Below are 23,287 nucleotides of genomic sequence, written 5' to 3'. Positions count from 1 at the left end.
CCGCTATTTATTACAACATAATTTCATTTTAAGATTATTTACTAGGTAATAGTTATGCATTAATAAAGAAAACTAGAAAAGCTAATCTTTGTAACGGTTTGTTTTAATCTAGACCCGCGTTTGGTTAAATTGTTATGTGTATTTTTATCATATATTTAAATAATTTGTGTACTTTTATTTTTATTTCTATCTTTGACGGCATGTGACTTGTGTTGGTAAATATTTGGTTTTCAAATAATTGCAGTCACAATGACTTATACAAATATAGGGTTAAATATAGCATCCTTTTTTAACTAACATTTCAGTGCTTTGATTTTTTATCACGATATTGCTAATTCATGTTATCTTTAAAACCTTCTTTTGCGAACACGTTTTTGGCTGACTCGGAGTGATTTGGCATGTGACTTCAATTTCTTCAATTATTTTACATTTTCAAATAATTTGGAAGGAAAGATTAGCGAATACATGTCGCTTTTATTTTTAATAATGTTTTCTTTATTTGTTCCCAGTTCTAGTACAATGATGCTTTTTATTATGAAACTCTATGATCACACAGTTTTAAACCTTTTATTTTATAAGGCAGACTGTGTGGGATATATATAGTTTCTAACAATGACTGCATCGTTATTTTATCGATAAAATTCCTCAAGTTAATGCATACTTTGATAAGATTTACCTTTTGCGTTTTATCTTTATTAAGAATTGTTGGGATAAGAGTGAGGTTTGTGCACATAAACTGGTTTAAACCCCCAGTAAATTGACATTTTACTGACCGTTTCAAGGCGCTACCTAACAATTCTTGATAAACGTACCTATGTTTTATATATATATATAGTATGTATGCACTGTGCTGTTTGTGGAGTTTTGTGCTGTTCTTCTATGTTTCTTGTCTGTGATTTTGTGTTCTATGTCTTTGGCGTTTGCCCAGTGCAACTAAACTGGGTTTATGTTTAAACGTTTTGCTACTGAGCTTGTTTCTGTAGCTTTTTGCATAAATATTATAATAGAACTCGAATGTGGAAAAGAAATTTATTTAAATATTTATTTGTTTTTGAAACAAAATAATTACCATTGTTTTTAATTATTAACCAATTTAGCTCTAAGCGATATTTGCGTCCTGACATGCACAACCAAATTGACACTTTGAACACATTTAGTTGAAACTCACAATGGTATGTATACAAGCATGGTAAAATCGTTAAGTGTGAATTTATTTAAAGACAATAATGCATCTTATTATAACTTGAAAACATATAACAGGTAATTTACCTACATAAAGCTTATGATTCAGTACTAATGTTCCCGGTTTTACATATATACTATTATTTAACAGGAAAAATGATCAAGTTGCAATAATCGCTTACATTACTTAAAATTGTAGAACTATGTATACAATAAAATAACACTTACTTTGCCCGTAATTTGAATGTTTAATATTTATGTGAAAAACATATTCCTTTTTTTTGTGTTTTTGTATGTGTTAACCTATTTGTATTTCGTTTATTGCATGTACGATGGGTGTTCACTATGGAATGCGCCTTATTCGATTGTTCTATTGTATATATTTGATATTATGATTTCGTATTGCTGTGTTCTTGAAACGTGTATTTTAATTGATGATTATTTGCTAATATATTTTATGCCCACCAACGTTTGTAACAGTTATTTAACATCGTTACGTACTGGCGATATGAAAGAAAAATACCTCTAAACCCTTAACAAAAGTATTCATAAATACCGAGCTTTGAATGTGATATGTACCTAGAAAATGTTTAAAATAACATTGTTTAACATTTCAAATACAGTCATTTTTATAACTTATTACAAATACTTCAGTGGTTTATCCCTGTTTGTTTAAAAGCTTTGCCAACATTTCAAATCGGTCTTTAAAACTTAAACATAAAATTACTTTTTTAGCAAGTAGTACCTAAAACAGATTTTCCTCTTTTGCATCACATAATGCATGTCCGTAGTTTGTCCTTTGTATTGCTTTTTGCAATAATAACTTGTAAAGATTACTAAAAGATATGCCGATTGTATAGCCAGAGTGTAGTTTTAAATCATACATATTAAAGACATTTTACATGTTTTTTTTTGTAAAAGAAAAATGATGTATATTAACCTACTAAAAGTGAAACGATACAGTAGATGGTTCCTATACACACACTCAAGTTTAGGATTACAATACTTATATTTATACCCCATAAAATTGGTGCATAGTCATTTAAATTAGGTAAAACACACTCCTGCCTTTTGTTTTGCTGTCAATTTGCATTTTTATAGTATTTGACGATAACCATTATCAGAAATTTGGAAAAATATAACACACCATTATATAAAAGTAGTATCGTTTCGTTTTGGATGATTTGTAAATATGAATGTGTTTTGTTTAAATTGTTGTTGTTTGTTATATGAAATTGCATGTACACATATAATCATTGCATTGAAGGCTACACCAAATTATATTTTGTTCTGACTTTGCCGGACATAATAGTAGTGGGAAGCGCAATACAAAATATACAGAAAAACTTTTTTGTCGTTTTCGGGTTTAAACACAGAAACGGGTTATAGATGTCAATAGATATTTATAAACATGCTTAACAATTAAAGCCTTGGTCTTTCTTTCAGTTAAATGGTATCATTACTATCTAGTACACCGGCGTACATTTTAAATAACTCTATTCCCAAAATTTTCAAAGACATATAATGGTGTTTTTGCCGTTTTTAAAGCAACATAATTGATTTCCTTACAACAAAACCATTATTCTTATTTGGATTTACAATTGATATTCAAGATTATGCTAAAAAAAGAGACTGTCGCAAAAATGAAATGGATATTGTTCGTATTTTCTGGACAAATAGGTGCATGAATTCCGACAAATGAATCATCAATCTGGTGTGGCCTAAAGTGTAGAACTTTATGTTGTGCATTCGTTACATAAGCAGTATGTAAAAAAGAACATCTTGACATTTTACAACCGAATAGAAAGACAATATGAATCAACACCTAAATGATGGATGCATCAACTAGTATTTGTATATATAGTATAGAAACTAATATAACGTGTTTAATTATCAAGACTCAAAAGAAAATTGATCAAATTGATCGTTAAACGATATTAATAACTACAAATTCATGAATGTAAGAAGGCAAGAATAAAGTCTGTTTATTTAAGCAACGTGTAATGTTGATTATTAACAGTTTTCTATTGTTTTGTTAATATTTTCATTATCATTTGTTATATATCATATATCAATGTTATTAATTTGGGTATGTTTCGGTAGTAATTGAAGTGAACTATACACTAAATAAAACCTATATCTAGAACTTTACTGAGTACTCACTAATATCAAAATACGATTATCCTGGTATTCATTTATTCAAGTTTTTTTTTCAGACGTTTACCACACGTGCGTTTTGTCTGAAGTTCTGAAAACTGTATTTTATATTAAACGCACACATGTTTAATTCATTTCGCATTCTCAATTCAGATGTCACTATCACTTATATACTTTGTTTATCTTAAAAATGCACAAAACTAGGATCTGATATATTGTCAGCAATAATATGTTTTGTCAGCAATAATATATTATTGGCTTGCAGATATTTATCTCTGTGAGAATGCAGCTTTAAGCAAAATCAGATTTTGATAGAGTTCATTTGTCATGTGTAAAATCGTTATTGATGAACATGCAAGTATTATTTATTTCTAAGGTAATAAACCTGTTTACGAACATACTAGCAATTCAGGTTTCTTAGGCAAAGTGCTAGCCAGGCGTGGTCACTTTTATCCAAATCCCAAATATCTCTTGAAAGCGAATTCAAAGATTGGAGAAATGGTAATGTTTACTTTTTTAAATGTTCATGGTTAAAACAGTGACGATTGATATTTTCTTTGTTTAAAGTTTATCAATTCAATGATATCACATTGTTGGAAAAGGGTGTAGGAAAGCCGATATTTAGAAGTGGCGTTAGAATAGCTGTCGTAGGATTCAATTTGTCTTGACCATTGTACATTATCTCTCAACTTCGGATATACAACACTCGGTTATTATAAAAACAAATAGAGATAAGTATTTGCTATTTTCCTTTTTTATGTAATGATTCTTTTAGTACAGGTTATAATGCTTATTGTATTTTGAACTTATCCACCCGTTTATTCCACTCAACATGAGTGCCGAGGTTTCGACTAGGCCAAAATTAGGGGACAGTTCAACCTCATTATAATTGATCGTATGATTATGGTTAAAAATGTATCATCTGGACGATTACATTACCGTTGACTTATTTAATTCCTATTTGATTACAGAAAATGAAAAGCGTCAAAGAGCATTTGTCATTTATATTGTGTAAGTCGGACAGACTGCTTCTTAAACATTTACTGATTAACTGTGACATTGTAGATATCTGAACATAAGAAATCCCAATTTTAATATTTCTTTACCCAAACTTGCCATTGCCACTGGTAAAGCATTTAGACGTTTTATCCTTATTAATACCTATTATAATTTGAGATACCTTAAACGTGTTTCCCCATGCTTGTTTCATTCTATCTGATCAGAAGAATTGTTAAGATGTGACATTCAGGATACCGAAATGAAGTGGAGATCGACAGGGGCAGCGATGAAGAAGATCCGGCTAGCAATTATCATACATCATATTCCAATGTTAATGTCTTAGGCGAAGATGACTATTGTTTGTCAAATAAATATTGTTTTCTTGAGACAGGATTTGATGATTGAAAACATAAAGCAAGGACTACAATTCAGAGTTTCTATCATTCGCGAGTGAAAAAATACAACAACACCAGACGTATAGTGTTGGTATTTGCTCAGGAGTGCTTTAGTAGTCACCGCTTTCAGATTCCCATTTGTTGGTGAGATATTGGTTTACACAGTAATCATTCATACGGTTGACAAAAATGCCACAGTTTTGTTAACTTTGTAAGTTATCTGGTATATAAGTGCAGGAATGAGGAGAAAGCCAATTTGTTTTGGAGTCCTATTCAATGGTAGAAATTGACAACGATTAGTTTCATTCATGAGAAAAGATAATATGATGTCATGCATTTGGTGTAATTAGACACGTTATTGACACTTAGACGACATAAGTTATCTACGATAGACATTTAATTGCCAATTGGATTGACAATTTATGCTGTACTTGTGCAGGTTAAGGACGTAATGCCCGTCAAGTCAATCAGCACATTTTGATCGAGTCCTTCATCGAGAATAAGACTAACATACAATTTATATTTGTCGAACAGATCTCAATATACGCAATGGAGGTAGAAGCTTTAAATGCCAGTCTGGAATAACTGTTCATGAAAACTAAAATATGTGAACGAGCTCATCAAAGACAGACTTTCAGGAATTACTGCCACAATGAGTAAGAAAGTACATCTTTGTTAATTTGTGTTATGACACTTCAAACATAATGCATTTATACATGCCATTTTGTCGAATAGTGACATGTTTATCTTTCTATTATTTTAATAGAGAAAATATAAATTAAAGAAATGCGTCATCCACATTCGGCATGTGGAGACACATTAAGCCAACATACACACCAAGGTAATTATATTGTGATACTTTATCAAAGTTAATATATTATTCAAATACTTGTAGATTATTGGTAAGGGACGATCGTCATTGATTCATATGTTTATGCGTTAATCAACTTAGTTTATGTACTACATATCACTTATATATGTGCATATTATTGCATGTGCATGTATCAAATTATATGTTTACGTTTCAGCTTATCCTGAGAAGGAGAAAATTATCCTTAGACGTTTGTTTATAGACATTTTGAACCAGTACTGGTATGCATGCAATATGGCTTAAATGGAACCCGGGAAGGAAACTCACTTTTGTACTGATGTTTGTATGCTTGTCCTTAATGGTAACTGTTAATCATCTTTACAAAACTCTACATAGCATGATGACGGATGCAATGATCGTAACGAGCGATGGCTGCAGCATTTGCAGCTCTAATGAACCTTTAATCTGCATTGATGGACGGGAAACATCTGAGCAAAGAAGCGTCCAATCTGAACTTGTTACGAAACAGTATACTTTTAAATTGATCATATGGGCTAAACACGAATATACACAATATTTGTTGCATCATTTCGTTCATGTCATCTTTCTAACAAAAGAAACCGACGCAATTACTTGTTTTGGTGAGATAACCGAGAGTTATTGAACTCAATACAGATTATTTTACGTATATCAGTTTGTCATTTGTTGTGTGTAAAACGACTAAAATGGTCCAATTCATATTTGTACGTGACATTTTAAAGGCACTGCTGAGTTAGAGGGTTTTCACAAACATATTTTGATGTACTGTTCAAAGTGCTTTGCCTATAAACCTGAATGTGTATCGAATGAGGAATTGCTTAGCTACATTTGATCATAACCTGCATACAGATTGCATACTTCAGCAAAACAAGGATGGCTTAGTAAGGTTTATACATATGTGACTTTCAATAAAACTATCAACAATTAGGTAGAATTATAGACTTAAAACATTTTCATTATATACTATGGTTAATCTGTACAAGTGCGATTATTATTTAAATGGTAATTTGCTTCTTAGCAATACTTTTTAAAAGCTCTTTTCATTTTCTGGTTTAGTAATGCACAGAATATATTTATTGTATTATTTTATATAAATAAACCATCCTGTTTATCTGTCCGTTCGCCAGCATTTATTAGGTTCTTTAAATTTAAAAGGTATAAATTGATCACAATTGCAAAATACCAGCATTCTTTTTACATACATGATATGTTTCATAATTTAGATTGAGAAACGTTTTCAATATGAGAAGTTGCCGCTGGTCTGTTCATTCTCTGAAGGCACGACCTACCTGTTTATTTAGGTTATGCTGAAGAGACCCTTTAAACTGCTATTCGTATAGGGATTAGTCGACAAAACAGGAGGAGGAGACCTAAGGATAATTTCAAAGTATTTGACCCAATTATCCTCAAAGAAAACCATGGAGCTTAATTAAAACAGCAGTCACGTTTGAAATCAAAGTGAATCACACGAACATTTGAACTAGCAAGAACAATGAAATATAAATGTTCTTGTGATACTGGCTGTCATTAGCTCAAACAACTTCTCTATTTCTGATGACCATTTATTTGTGTAGTTGAAAAACATAGATCATGATACAAACGTTAAGGTTAGATGATGATACTCACCACTTGCGATATGATAATAATTTATTTTGGGAATAACACTAAGTACTAACTTTTGTCTGTGTGTATTTAATAAAAAATGTGTACCGTGGAATTGTTATAACATGTGTGTTTTATAATTGAGATAAGAATAAACTTTGTATTAAGACGTGTTTTTGCACTGCATAAAAAGATAAAACAAAAAGTATTTACGAACAGCATTGTTCATAAACACAAACATGTCTTACTTCTTTATTGATAACTTTATTAACTATCTAAGGAGAATATGTGTTGCTAAATTAGATTGAGGTAATCAATAAAGTTATGATAGATTTAATGTAGTATGAAATAAAACAAAATGAAAATGTTGTACTTCTCGTATATTTATAGCTATTATATTGTACAAACGGAGATGAAAGCTTTAATTCCTGCTTATATTGGCTATTTAATTGAAAACCAAATTGATTTCGTTGCGACACACCTGGGTTTCAAAGTGCAGTTGCGTTTGTAAAAGTATAATCACTATTTGCATAAATGATGACATATAAGTCCGCTGCTGGATATAGGACACTCAAATTGTCAAACAAAAAACTACACTTAAGTCTAAATAACGATTAAACAAACAACTGTCACAGACAGTATTAGTTATCGTATTATTTGTTTTTAAATCGTTATCATTTTGAGCTTTTTTTCAGCTCAGTGCGTCCTTTAATAGTTGCTATATCAAAAGTTTTTGCTAGGCTGAACTTGTCCGGACACACATTGACAAACAGTGCAACAAAAAATGATTATAATTCATGTCAATCACGTTTACTTTCATTATTCTTCGTGAAATCGTTCTTTAGTGTTTATGCACACAAAACATGCAAAACAACGTCTGCTGCACAGTTGATAGTGACATTAAGGCATTATTCCCCATAATTGTTAAATACACTGTTGTCCGTCATTTTCACTTAGTGGTTGTCCGCCCTTCCGTTCGCCGTCTGTCTGTCCGCTTAAACGATACAAGGGTATATTTATTTGACTTAACAGTGTTTAGGAGCTTATTTAAATGAAGGGGCCTAAGCACATAAACATCTGTCTAATTTGAACCATTCATTCATTATGTGGTTACAATGCTTTTGAGAACATAATTAAATGAGCCCATTTGGGGAATCTCCCGTAGATATAACACTTTCAATCGGTTCATTCCGTAACGTATCTTCGGCAAATTCCGTAGTAACGCTATCAAATGTGTTCCGAAATGTAATTGTGCGCATGCGTATTTGAAGACATCATGGCGGCATCCTCAAGGATGAAACACTGTCAGTCTGTTCGTCCGTCGTTTTGTTTATCTAACTAAAAGCACAAACATTAAATAGATGCAGTTAGGTGAACGTAAAGGCCATTGCATACCGCCGTTGTTATTGTAATATTATTGACGATCTAAAGGAAGTTTTATACTTTGAATTGAACAACGATTTTGTACTTACATGCTTTTTTACCTGAAGAAATGCAAGCGAATCTTAATGTTCAAAAACAGAATAAAGTCGAATTTGTGTTTGTATTGTGTACATATAAACATCAGAATGTTTGTATAAGTATACGACAATACACTGCATTTTTTCAAAGTTGAATAAGAGTACTTAAAATATGTATCACTCTTGGGTTGAAAGCTTATAGCTGATTTCATTTCTTTCTCTAATTTTGAACGGTTCCTAATAAGCATAGTCTGTGTATTTTTTTTATATTTCTCTTTCCACCGACCCATGTGAGTAGGAAATATTATATGCTATTTTTTTCATTATTTCCACCGCTACAGACGCATTTATGTCGCAAAGGTTATATTTTAAGTTTTATAATACTTCTCTACCCACCGATGCATGTATGTCGAATCAGTAATATACTATGTTTTCCAATACATCTGCCACCATCGACGCTTGTATGTCACAAAGGGTATATTGTATGTTTTTCAATAATTCTCCCACTACGGACGCATGTATGTCGCAAAGGTTATATTTTAAGTTTTATAATACTTCTCTACCCACCGATGCATGTATGTCGAATCAGTAATATACTATGTTTTCCAATACATCTGCCACCATCGACGCTTGTATGTCACAAAGGGTATATTGTATGTTTTTCAATAATTCTCCCACTACGGACGCATGTATGTCGCAAAAGTTATATTTAATGTTTCACAATACTTCTGCGACAACCGACGCATGTATGTCGTAAAGAATGTAATTGTTCTATAATTTGCAATACTTCTCCCACCACCGACGCATGGATGTCGCAAAGATTATTGTCTATGTTATTGTTTTTTTTTTAATACTTCTACTGCCACCTTTCTGTTGAAGATAGAGCAACCATCTTTCAAATTAATATCGTAAATGGGGCATATATTGTAAATTGCTGTCGAGAATTCAAATAACATCAATAGTTTGTTCTTCAACTTTTCAACATCATTTAGAGGCATCTCCATATATGGTATGACATGTGTCTGTCATCTCCTCGTTTGCATATTACACACAACTGCCTCATAATGTTGATGATTAGTGAATACTTGTTTTAACTCATAACGTTGATGATCAGTGAATACGTGTTTACTCACCGAGGTAAAATATCGTTGTGTTAAATTATACATTAATTTTCGAGTTTACTAGCACTCATCATGAAGTTTTAACCCCTAGGAGGATTTTACCTCAAATGTTCTTCCTCCAGAGCAAACTCCAATCTATCCCACTTGGGCCTTTTGTTTTCTTCTTCTTCTTCTTCTTCTTCTTCTTCTTCTTCTTCTTCTTCTTCTTCTTCTTCTTATTAGTATTATTTATTTAGCATTTGTAAGCTCCGCCCATTCTTTATCATACAGATTTTTCTTCGTGTCATCTAACCATAACATTTTGCGTTCGTGTACTTTGTGTGTGGCATTAACGACTTTGAACAAGAAGTATGCTGCATTTGACACATTATTGTACACGGCTTTTTTCTTCCCGCTTCATTATTTTCAGAATTGTTTGATGACTCTAAAAATATTTGCACCTATCCGTGTTTTGCCCCGGAGGGTGGGTAGAGCGCACACCATGAAATTTAAACAGACTAAAGTTTCCTGCCACGGAAACTTGTTAAAATTTAATCATGGTGTATGATTTGTTCCAGTTACTGTCGTATGAGGCGGTGTTACCGCGCCAGTCAGAATCCGCTTTCTTTAGCTCTTAAAGGCCTAGTTTAAGGAATGTTTGGCATGATAATCCCCTGCTGTGCATCTCCTGCTTATTACACTGGTTTTACAGTAGGGGCCAATATCATGTGCATTGGTTTATTGGCTCAGGGCTATTTAGGGTCAATTTTTATAATAAAACAATGAAAACTGCGCAACAGGATACTCAGATTGGAGATCTGATAAGCCAATTAGGCATTAAGATTAAGATCAATTAACAGAGGTTGGGTACTTGTGGGGGGGGGCACTTATAAAAGGCTTAAACTAGGCCTTTAAGGTTGTTCGGTTAACGCACTCCCGGGTTTGGTTCCCAGCCTGGGCGCATGTTGGTTTAGTTTGTGGTCACCAAGCTGGACTAGTGGTATTTCTCATGGCACTCAGGTTTTCCGCACAACACAACACCACACTATCGCGTAACATCTTGAGTGATTAATCGCAACAACTTTGTTTCACAATCGTTGCAAAAAAAATAAGTAAATAAACTAAACTAATACTTCAAACCTGGGAACAATGCCGTGATATCGTTGATTATTGCTCTTATATCAAACGCATTTTGAGACTTAAAAGGTGCATAGCAAACATTTCTACATTAATGTATATTAATACTGACTTGAAAGTACAGATACAAGTTCAGTAGTCGAAAGTTTAAACATAATGACATAGGGTTAAAGCCAGAAACACAGAAAAACAACACAAACATGCACAAACGACACACAACATATATCATGTATAAAACTAGGGGTGTTTATCAAGGATTGTTGGGTTAAAACTTTGGAACGTCAGCAAAATGTAATTTTACTGGGGTTTAATTAGTTTGCGTACGCACAACCTCGTAACCAAATTGTAAAAACAAGCGGCACCATTAATGTCATTTGGAATGGTACATGATAGACGCCAGGAGTCTAAACTCGTTTTCTCTTTTGAATCGGCGGACTATCAGACTACTTTGACATCGAGACTTCGATTTAACCAACTGTTCACCTGTCCGGAGACCGGATAGACATGTAACACGTGTTCCAGTGGTGTTTCTTTCATCAACTTAATCACAATTAACAAAAAAGACGAGCTTTGTACTTAACCCTTAATCGGCCTTTGCCTTATTCTAACCAAACCCAGCCGACGAAAATATAATTAAAACTAAAAATGATACCTGCATAGTTTTGCCTAAGTTTATGTTTCTTCCTTTATTTATACCTATGTGTAACCATGGAGCTTATTTTCATCTTATTATTCACATTGCGTATAATTTGTTGGCTGTCAAATCTAAAAGCGATGATGCAAAAGAAATCTGATATAATTGTCAAGGGAAATAACTGAGTAAGAGAATTTGACATATTTGTCATTCGGAAACTCGGACTTGTAGGTTGGCTGCTAATACGCGGTGCTAGAGTAAAAATATACTTCATAAAAACGTATGAATTTAATTTATTTTGGTTTCAAACTGACCACAATATTAAACGGTTACCCGAACTGTGTTGGCCACTGGCTTATAGTATAACTTTTTGGCTACCATTTAGAGCACAAAGAGCCAATTCCCAGCAGCGGGTTCCCTGTCCCCCTTAAAGCCACTTCAGGGTTTCATCAAGATAATGACGTAGTATTTTGTTCCTCAAGTCCATTATATAGATCGCTCAATACATTGTATACATTCCATTCTGTAGGTGGAACTCCGTGAAGGAACTTTTTGTTCACCATCAGTGTAAAACAAAGCATCCTTTTAAGGCAAATTTATTTCACGTTTAAGTACATGTATTTTATACATTTCATTAAAAAATATAAGCAAAAGAATTGGGGGTCATCATTTTGCTTCAGAGCAAAAATAATCTAAAAACAAACAGACAAGAAGCGCCGTGGAGCGAGCCCTCACCTTTTTTCGAAGATTAAAACGAGTAAAATTAAATATTTTAATAATTAATAATGCCAGGGGATTGCCCCTTGATCTACACTTGAATATTGCAGAGACTGAGTCGAGTTGCCATGATTATGGAATTTTAAATAAATCATGGACATTTTATATACAAGTCATTTTTGGTTACATGCAGAGGGAAATAAAATAGTGAACGAGGTTAACAAGCACATATGTGAATACATTGTGCAATGAACAATGTTAATCTCTCACATTCATCACATACATTTGCCATCTTTACATGTCAAGAATATGTCACAAAATACAAGTGAGAAACTACAAAGTAACATGAACTGCAAACCAATGACTGACACCATGAAATTACACATTAACTGTGAATGTGTATAAAATACACTTCTCCATAAAATTCAAATGAGAAATTACTGTTTGAATAAAACAATCGGCAACTCTAAAAATCTATTTGTGACAAAAATTATTATGACATAATGTCTGTACTACTGAGAACATTGTATCAGTGTTGTACATGACATACCCATTTTGTTAAATTGTTGTTCGGGCGTATGTCAACACATATCTTCTATTTTTCATTTACAATGCAGTAGACCTTGGTACCAGTTTTAGTTGTGACAAAATATAAATTCATTGTGGTCATTGTGTCAAAACTGTTTGAAAATAAAGTTAATTTATTGAAATTATTATTGTATAGAAACAATCGACAAATTCTTATCCTGGTAAACTTTCTGCAAATCAACTGAAATTATATTTATTAACCTAGATGATAAACAGTGCAAGCGAAAATAAAGTGTTTGGACAAGCCTTTTCAGCCATTTTGAAGTTTCCAAGGCCTTTTACTCTGACACGCAAAAATGAACTCCGAGCAACTTTTGATAAAAAGGCTGGATCATGTAACACTCGAAATGTGCTTATGATCCCATTGGCTGTTAAAAATATGCTCTTCAAAACCTCCGGAAATCTAAAAATGATTGAATCTAATTTTTAACAATGTAGAATAGTAACGATGACTTCATCATGATGACATAATAGATACATACTAAGAATAAAGCCTTAAGCCAGAGAAAAAATATTTTAGATTCTCATCCCAGCCCGCCCGTCAAATAAAAAAAAATAAACATGCCATTCAGCCCCATTTTTCTTCTTCAAAATACGGATGAGTATCAAAACATATTTTCCTCTGGCCTTTTGCTGCAATCTACTGTAAGATATAAATTAACCTCATATGCAGTGAACCATTGGCTTACAGAGACATGCTTGGACACCTTGACACTATATGTACAAGATGTACTAGCACTTTGAACACTTATTATTGTTTCAGTGTGCAATCTGTCGTTATCCAACTGTGTAATGTGTTTTTTATTTAATTCCACTTCAGAGAATTCAAACACTTGTGGCTTTTGATTGAATTAATACAGTCTATCATCTTCAGTTCCCGTCTCATAGTAATGTTGAACACTTAGACATTTTCTTAGGAGTTGGCCTTGCTCCTCTGTTAAACGCTGAAAGTTCCTGGCTGAAATGCAAGAGAGGATTTAAGCTGGACAAAAGATAAAGGTTAAATAACATGAATAAATCACCAAGCCAGGAATATCGTTACACTTTAAATCATATATATAACTACCAATGTTATGAGCAACAGAAGAGTTCGAAGATATGTGCAAACTGGTTTGAGGAAATTGGAACTAGAGCTTGAAACCCTAAATGATCATGTGAATGTTGGTCTCACCATTCCACAAGTGGATTAAAAAATCACAAAATCGGCAAAAATGTATAACATTTCATGATTGCAACATCATTTGTGAGATATAAAGTATTTGCCTCATGTACACAACTTTAAGTTGTATACAAGCATTCAGAGGTAAAATTTTAACAATCAGCAACACACCAATTTTAGAAAGCTTTTTGCATACTTTAGGAGGTAAAAAAACTCATAGAGTCTTGTCTTTAGAAAGCCTTTAAAACAAATATGATTGCATTTGAGCTGTGTTGTCTAAACAATGGTCAATCTCAGGATTAATACAATTATGGAAAACAAGTATCAAATTTGTCCAAGATTTTGTCAAGGAAAACATTATGACCAGATTTATCAAGACAGTGCCAAAATGGTCTCTTGAGTATAACAGGGCTTTTTTAAGTGACCTAACAAGTTAGTTTTTCGACAAAAGATGACCCAGTGCACACTGAGGTGCTTCATTTCAACACCCACATTTCATCAGTAACTGGAAACATACTTTGTCTATATAACAGACAGCAACATTGCTGCAAAGCTATTGGATCATAAATAAAACTCTTATTTTTAAGCGAACACTTTTAATGAGAAACAAGATAAGTCTACATCTGCAAGCAACATACAAACATGAATTTACCTTCAGGCAGCCCTTCAGCATGTTCAGAGATGACAGTGGATGGGGCAACTGTACCATTGTTCCCTGTAGCATCTGAAACACACAGTTAAGTTGAATGTTAACTGCTACAATATTATGAAAGCTTACTGGTATTCAGGTACAAAATTAACACATGCAATTATTAACTTACTGGATACATAAATTATAAATATTACAAAAATTATTAGATCTAAATGTATTAATCAAGAAGTGTTGTCATTTTGGGCAACAATAAATCAAGGTGAACAAACATCTGCGGTTAAACTTCAACACACACAATTCATTACACACTTTTAGCATACATCATGAGGTACTAAAGTCAATGCATGTCTAGGTGCAACAGGAAAAAGTATGTACCTATTTACAGATAAAATGCTCAATTAAGCCTGCAGTTTACCAAGATAAGCATGGTCCACTTCTGATCTTCTGTTGATGCACCAAGAGCATCTTGAGATGGTTCTGAGATCTCTGTTGTTTCTGCAACTGTATAATCGTCTTAACAGCATCTGAAATGCATTGAAAGTGTTTCAAACTGCAACATTCTCGGTTCAGTCTATATTATATACCTGTGTTATAGAGGGTTGGGTTGAAGTCATGGGCAAACAAACTGTAATAGCATTAAATAGTCATTCTAAAAAACTGGCGCCAGTTTTCTAGTAATTTTGGAAATCTCTCTCTATATATAAATATTGTTGAATAATGAAAACCATATTTCCAAACAACATTATGATGCAGAATACCATAAAAAGTTAAATTACAAGTGCAGAGCTCCTGATAATTCTGTAGGGTTAATGGTACTGTTTGCTGACCATTTCGGACCAAGCATATTGTTCACTTGTGGTTGAAATTAGCACAAGCCTACAAGCGCCGCACTCGTAAAATACGTTCCGGGCTGGCTTAGATCCTGGGTTTTATACAGCAGGGCTTGTTTAAAATTGTATTGCCAAGCAGAAGTATAAGAATTCTGGTTTCCTCATTCAAAAGATAAGGTTTTAATGCAAAAAGTTATTTTACTCTACTGGTGTTTGGGTGTAAAAGATATTAAAATACAAGGAATAATAATGTGCATACTTTTTGTGTTGTTTGTTCTTTATTTTAACTTGTATTTAGGAGGGAAAATTCAAGAATGTATTTATGGCATTATACAATTAAAATAAATCAGCTTTGTCAACTCCTGGTTGTGAAAGAAATGGGAAATATGAATTTTGTTGCTCCCGCTCCTTGCTTCAACTTTTCTTGGTCACAATCGAACAAATAAACAAATATTTGGTGTGGAACTAAAGTTCATACATTACCCATAAAAGTACAGTGCATTTATTCCTGAAATTGTTTGAGCTCATAAATGCCTTACTTTTGCTTCTTCCTTCCTGCTTGAATGCAATATGTCTCTCGCAGAGAATATATCCTCCAAATATTTTCCGCAGATGCCTCTCACTCTGATCAACCATAATACTGTAGCTGCTCCTGGGTCAAATCTTGAACATTGCTGCAAAAAAACATGTACAAAAATAGAAAAACATGTCCTGCAAACAATTGCTTAAGATTACTAAGTATGCTTACGGTACATAACATTGTTTTATATACCGGATAGGTAAAGTTTAGCACAAGTCACCTATAGCTGATGTAGAAGTGTTTCACAACTCTATGGAAAGGTGTCTGTTGTAGCCCTTTCCATTGGCGAAGCAGTCACCAATGTTTTTATTGTTTACAGTAGTACATGAAAGAAACTAACATTATTCATAATATGTGTACTGAACACATCCTTAATCAATAAAATGAAATGACAAAACAAGATTCCTTGAGAGCAAGGTTAATTATCTAGTCTATGTGCAGGTATCTCACTCAAACAGTTGTGGGTTCATTCTGTATCAGGGATACATGTAATGATGTATGTCTTTCTGACAAGCTTTTAAAACAGACACATTCAGGTTTGACCGGTGAAGGAAACAAGACCTTTCCGGTTACCTTATACATTTAATCTCGATCTTGAATTCCATTATTTTTTCTCCATGGTCATTTCACTTTTACAGAATCAACTTCATCATTCTCTTCAAATATTGCCTGGTTTTCATTCCCTTTGTTCATTATGAAATGATTATCAATGTTTCAACCAAGAAAATATGCTAATATTTTAACAAGAGGGCCATGATTGCCCAAAGAGTTGTGACTTTATTTGAAGATTTTTCACTCCCCCGCTGACCAGGCACCATGGTGATATTTTCTTTGAAAAACAGACATGCTAAAACTGATAGGATTGTATGTACACCAACATATGTCAGATGTCCTAAAATCAATTTTAAGTTACATACAAACATTCTGAGGTACAAGTTGAACACACAACAAGTGAGCAATACACAAATCTTGAGAAGCTTTTAGCATACTTTGTGAGGTAATCAAACCGCAGTATAGCTGATGGTATTTTAAAATTTATAACATTTTGTAAGGAACACACACACACACAAACACACACATTCCGAGGTATATCTTAATAAGCATTGTGTCTACTTTATGAGGTACCTTTTGACAGAAAAAGTCTTTAAGTTATGAACATCAACAGACTGTGATCACCAGCGACAAATAATTACTCAAAGAAAGTTGGTTTCGTATTCAATTTACCTTGAGGCGGCCCTTCAGCATGTTCAGAGACAACTGTGGATGGTAAACTATCCCTCTGATTTCTACAGCATCTGAAACACAATTTTAAGTTGAATGTAAACTGTTACAAACTCATTAAAGCTTAAAACTTCACAAAAATATACTGGTATTCAGGTATAAACAAGAGCTGTCACAGTATGTGACGAATGCCCCCGAATGTGACATTGACCTACGAACAAGGTCAGTACATGAAAAGTTGATCTTGCCTTTACGTGTCAAATACATATGGCAAGTTATTTTAAATTGCCTCTGAACATAAAAAAATACCACCCATACTTGACAACCTACACTGTTATGTCCTTATATTCAGAATTCCCTTGTGAATAAACACTTGTGTATCTTTCACCTTAGAGGTAGGGACACGGGTCTTGCACACAACACGTCGTCTTCGTATGTGGAACACATGTAGCAAGTGATTTTAAAATCTGTCCATACAAGGGAAAGTAACAGCCCTGACACGACAACCTATACTCTATGTCCTTATATGCAGCACTCCATTGTGAATAAACACTAAGTGTGACCTTGACCTTTGAGGTAGGGACACGGGTCTTGCACGCGACACGTCGTCTTGGTATGTGGAACACATGTGGCAAGTTATTTTAAAATCTGTCCATACAAGAGAAAGTTACAGCCCGAACACGACAACCTATACTCTATGTCCTTATATGCAGCACTCCATCGTGAATAAACACTAAGTGTGACCTTGACCTTTGAGGTAGGGACACGAGTCTTGCACGCCACACGTCGTCTTGGTATGTGGAACACATGTGGCAAGTTATTTTAAAATCTGTCCATACAAGGGAAAGTTACGGAGACGGACGGACGGACAGACAGACTGACGGTGCAATTTAATATGCCCACCTTTGGGGGTGTTATAAAAATAACACATGCAATTATAAACTAACTAGATGCTTACATCAGTGTATGATCACTAAATAACAAACATACAATATCTGGGTGTATAAATCAACAATTGTTTGTTGTTCTGAGAAATAATGTCCCCGAGGTGACACCAAATAAGTGACAAAATAACCCAGACTCTATGAATCTAATAATTTAAGAACAAGAATAAGTTTTACTAAATAAAGCTTAAAAAACATTCTGAGGTTTAACTTCAACACACACATTTCATTACCAACTTTTAGTATACATCATGAGGTACTTTAAAGACTGTGCTGGTCTAGGTGCAACAGAAAAAAAGAATGTACCTGTTTCAGTCATAAGCTCAATTAATGTCAGGATGGCTCAGAGGTAGAGTGTCCTCCTCACAACCAAGAGGTGAGCACTAGGTTTGATTCCCGCTCAGAAAATGTTCTAGTTTCCACTCATATGTACACTGTCTTAGTACTGAATTTGACTAAGGAAACCGACTGGAGTGTGTTTAAAATAAGCTGTTAGCTTTACACAATCAGGCTTTAATAAAGTAGTATAAACTAATGAGCACTCAAGTTTACCATGATAAGCATGTTCCAAGACTTCTGCTGATTCACCGAGGGCATCTTCAGATGTTTCTGTGACCTCTGTAGTATCTGCAGCTGTATGACCATCTTTAACAGCATCTGAAATGTATCAAAATTCTATACAACACACACATCTGCCATGTCACAATGCTGTGAGATAGTAAAGTATTTGTCTTATGTTCACAAACATAGGTTTCAGGAGATGTAAGTTTAGTTTTAAGTTACCATACAAGCACTCAGAGCTACAATTTTGACAAACAGTAACACACCATTAGTTTAAAGCTGTTGGCATATTCTGTGAGGTAATAAAACATAGAAATATGTCTTTTGAAAACTTTCAAATGAAGTATGATTGAATTACATCTGTATGGTTTAAACATCTGCCAATCTGATGATCAATTCAATTATGTTAAACAAGTATAAGAGTTGTCCAAGAATTTGTAAAGGGAAGCAATCTCACCATGTTTAAGAAAGGTAAAAAAAATGGTTAAGACGGTATAAATAGGCTATTTCTTATGTGACCTAACAATTAAGTTTTCCGACACAAGATGACCCAATTCACACAGAGGTTCTTCATTTCAACACACACATTTCAACAATATTTTTACGCATACTTTGTCCAAATACATGTTAAAGAGTATAATAAGCCTGATTTTAATAGATGACAAGATATCTAACATTTGGAAGCAACACACACACACACACACACATATTCCATGTTCATCTTTACAAGCATTATGTCTACTTTATGAGGTACCTCATCACAGAAAAATAGTCTTAAGTAATTAACATCAACAGATTGTGGTCACCAGCGAGAAATAACTATGTAAATAAAGTTGGTTTTTGTATTCAATTTACCTTGAGGCGGCCCTTCAGCATATTCAGAGACAACTGTGGATGGGGCAACTGTGGATGGGGCAACTGTCCCACTGTTCCCTACAGCATCTGAAACACACAGTTGAGTTGATTGTATTCTGTTACAAACTCATTAAAGCTAAAAGCTTCACACATATATACTGGTATTCAGGTACAAAAATAACACAAGCAATTATTAACTAACTAGATGCTTACATCGCCAAATTACGAACATACAAGATCTAGATGTATAAATCAACATGTGTTTGTCATTCCGAGAAACAATGTCCCCCAAGGTGACACCCAATGAGTGATTAAATAACCCAGACTGAATAAATCTGTTGATTGAGAACAAGCATAAGTTTTACTGAATTAAGCTTAACAAACTTTCTGAGGTTTGACTCCAACACACACACACACACACACACACACAATTCATTACAAACTTTTAGCATACATCATGAGGTACTTTAAAGTCGATGCTTGTCTAGATGCAACAGAAACATGTATGTACCTGTTTCAGATCATAAACACAATTAATGTAAGGATGGCTCAGAGTTATAGTGTCCGCCTCGCAGCCAAGAGGTGCTAGGTTTGATCCCCAGTGAGGAAAATGTTCTAGTTTCCTCTCATATTTACACTCAGTACTGGTGAGTTTGACCAAGGAAACCGACTGGAGTGTGTTTAAAATAAGCTGTTAGCTTTTACACAATCAGGCTTAAATCAATTAGTATGAACTAAATAGTACTCAAGTTTACCATGATAAGCATGTTCCAAGACTTCTGCTGATTCACCGAGGGCATCTTCAGATGTTTCTGTGACCTCTGTAGTATCTGCAGCTGTATGACCATCTTTAACAGCATCTGAAATGTATCAAAATTCTATACCACGTGCACATCTGCCATGTCACAATGCCATGAGAAGTATTTGTCTTATGTTCAAAGACGGGGTTTCAGGAGTTGCAAGGTCATTTTAAAATTTTAAAAAGTTATATACAGTCATTTATCACACAGCAACACACCATTATTTAAAAACTTTTGGCATACTTTGTGAGGTAATAAAACATAGACAAGTGTGACCTGGATCTTTTACAAAGGGAAACAGGTCTTAAAGGCTGTCTTTATGTGGTTTACAGATGTGCAAAGTTATTTTAAAATCTGTCCAAACATCAAAAGGTTACAGCCTGGATATGACCACCTATACTCAATGTACGGTATGTATATTGAACAATCTATAATGATCAAACACAAAGTGTGACTTTGACCCTGGAGGTAAGAACACAAACCTTGCACGTAACACATGCCTAAAGTATACTAAACATGTGTGCCAAATAATTTCAAAATTTCCATACATGTGAAAGATACAGTTCGGACATGAACAGATATACTCTATGTCATTAAACGCAGCATTCCATAGAAATCAAACCATAAGTGTGACCTTTGAGGTAGGGACACGGGTCCTGCAGGTGGAATGTCATCTTTGTATGCAAAACAGCAAATTACTTTGAGAACTGTCTATACATGAAGAGGATACAGTCCGGGTTATATAGTGTAATTTTGACCTTGGAGGTAAGGACATTGGCCTTGCACACAACATGACGTCTTTGTATGCATAACACATTTGCAAAAGTATTTTAAAATCAGTCCATAGATGACTTCATAACAGTCCAGACACAACTGGGAGGGACAAAGGACACACGGATGATTTTAATTAGCCCAATTGGGATTCATAATCATTTATGAGATATCATAAAAGTATCTGTCTTCAGCACACAACCATGTATATCAAGTGCCATAAAATCATTTTACAATTTTAAATTATGACAAACCTTCTGAGGTACAATTCTAACACACTTAGGATAAATGAGCTGGAGGTAATTTTACATAATGATGAACTGCAGAATAGATGATTGTGTGGTCTTGACAAAGGCCAATCACATAATGAATTAATTATGGAAAAAACTATTCATTTCAACAGTTTTAAGATTCCCACAAACGTTCTGATGAACAACTTTTAAACACAAAATTCTAACAAACAAAAAAACAAGACACATACTGAAAAAGTAAAAAAAACTATTGAGATTTTTTTTATTACTTTGTGGATTTTTACGGCAAAAGTAGGACAGGGCTTTCCGTAATCTTGTTCAAATGGAGAACAAAAGTATGAATATTCAAATGGTGGGGCGGAAAATTAAGTCATATAACTTTTAGATGAAATTGGAAAATAAAATAATGTAACAATGCAAATACAGTGTACATGAAATGAGTCAGAGAACATGACATTGCCAGGCTTTTATATATCATATGTCATGTGTAAATTCGAACTACGACAGAAAAAAATTGTCTCTCTGTATTTAATAATACAAAAAGAATTGTTTGCTTTAAATTTTTTAAGGCAATATGATTTTTTTTTATTAAACATTAAATCCCATGTACACGCTTCTTAGAAACAGTAAGTACCAATTGTTTTAATAATCAATATTTTTGAACGCTAAAAGACTTTTCATGTACACTGAATATGTAGTTCTCACTTTTGCATATTCAGAAAAACCATGCAAATAACAAAAACAATTAACAAGGAACATCTCGATATTACTGAATTGTTCAAAAACCACAGGCTTGACATCATTTTTCTGCAAAATATGGTATACAAGTTTGTAAATGCAGAGACATTGATGTCAACATTATGATTCAACTTACTATCATAAAGTTGCCGATAGTTGTCTGGATTCAAGTTAAGTCCATTTGAATGAAATAGCTTTGATTGTGTGCACCTTGCTAATAAAACAATCTCATTTACAAGGAATTCAATTATTGATTAAGTCATGTCTGTATCTACACCATAGGCTATGTAATAAATTATAACATACATTTCAATCAAGACAAAATAGTAGTATATCCGTAAGTTTTTATAGGTTTTAAAGGGAATAATTCATAAAAACAAGCAATGAAAGAAATAATTCAACACTTAACGAAACTAGAGGTTGAGGTTGTATGATGGTCTATTATTAAAATTTGTGACGTCATAAAGCTCACACCAAATTGGGGTATCAATAGGGGAAATCAATAATACAAATTTTACCCAAGTGAGAAGCAATACCCGTCAGACTTTATTTAACATCCAACAGAGTTTGAGTACAATGCATTCAGTATTTTGACTTTAATTAAAAAGAAGAGAAAATTAAAACATTTTATTTCTTACCTTTCTCTTTCTCCATGGTACATCAGCAACACCATAATCGTACCTCAATTCAGTGTCTTTGCTGATCATTTCAGTTGCATACAGACAGAGTCTTGGTTGATGTCTGTCATCAACAACTTTAACCATTTTGCAATTAGGCTTTGTGTATCGGTCCAAGTCGTTGACCATGCATGCCAGACACGTGTCTTTTGAGGCATCGATGCTATTAAAACAATTGAAACATAACATTACTACAAAGAAAGGAAATGTATTATGACAAATGTCCCTATGTGTTTAATGTCCCTAGATGTGTTTAATGTCCCTATGTGTTTAATGTTCCTATGTGTTTTTTTCACCACTTTGGGTGTCATTAGATTTTTTTTATTTTGTGAACAACAACGCTTCAGTTTAAAATATTGAAACCAAGAAAACTATTGACTTTGATAATGTTTTTTTGTTTGGAGAATGCACCCGACATTGCTTAATA

General features: G+C 33.6%; 1 protein-coding gene across 1 annotated transcript; it reads right to left on the bottom strand.

The window, feature by feature from the left end:
* Positions 1-13,565: 13,565 nt before the first annotated feature.
* LOC128224727 (uncharacterized) lies at positions 13,566-22,852 on the bottom strand. Its single transcript, XM_052934711.1, has 9 exons — positions 22,822-22,852; positions 20,379-20,483; positions 19,624-19,710; positions 18,760-18,864; positions 17,267-17,337; positions 16,002-16,136; positions 15,048-15,156; positions 14,633-14,704; positions 13,566-13,779 (listed from the first exon to the last, which is right to left on the bottom strand). Exons 1-9 carry the CDS (start codon positions 22,835-22,837, stop codon positions 13,673-13,675), a joined length of 807 nt encoding a protein of 268 aa, XP_052790671.1. The 5' UTR covers positions 22,838-22,852; the 3' UTR covers positions 13,566-13,672.
* Between the last annotated feature and the right edge of the window lie 435 nt (positions 22,853-23,287).

This window comes from Mya arenaria, chromosome 17, assembly GCF_026914265.1.
Source record: "Mya arenaria isolate MELC-2E11 chromosome 17, ASM2691426v1".
Classification (NCBI taxonomy): Eukaryota; Metazoa; Mollusca; class Bivalvia; order Myida; family Myidae; genus Mya; species Mya arenaria.
The sequence above is the reverse complement of the archived record's forward strand: the minus strand, read 5'-3'. Positions and strand labels throughout refer to the sequence as shown.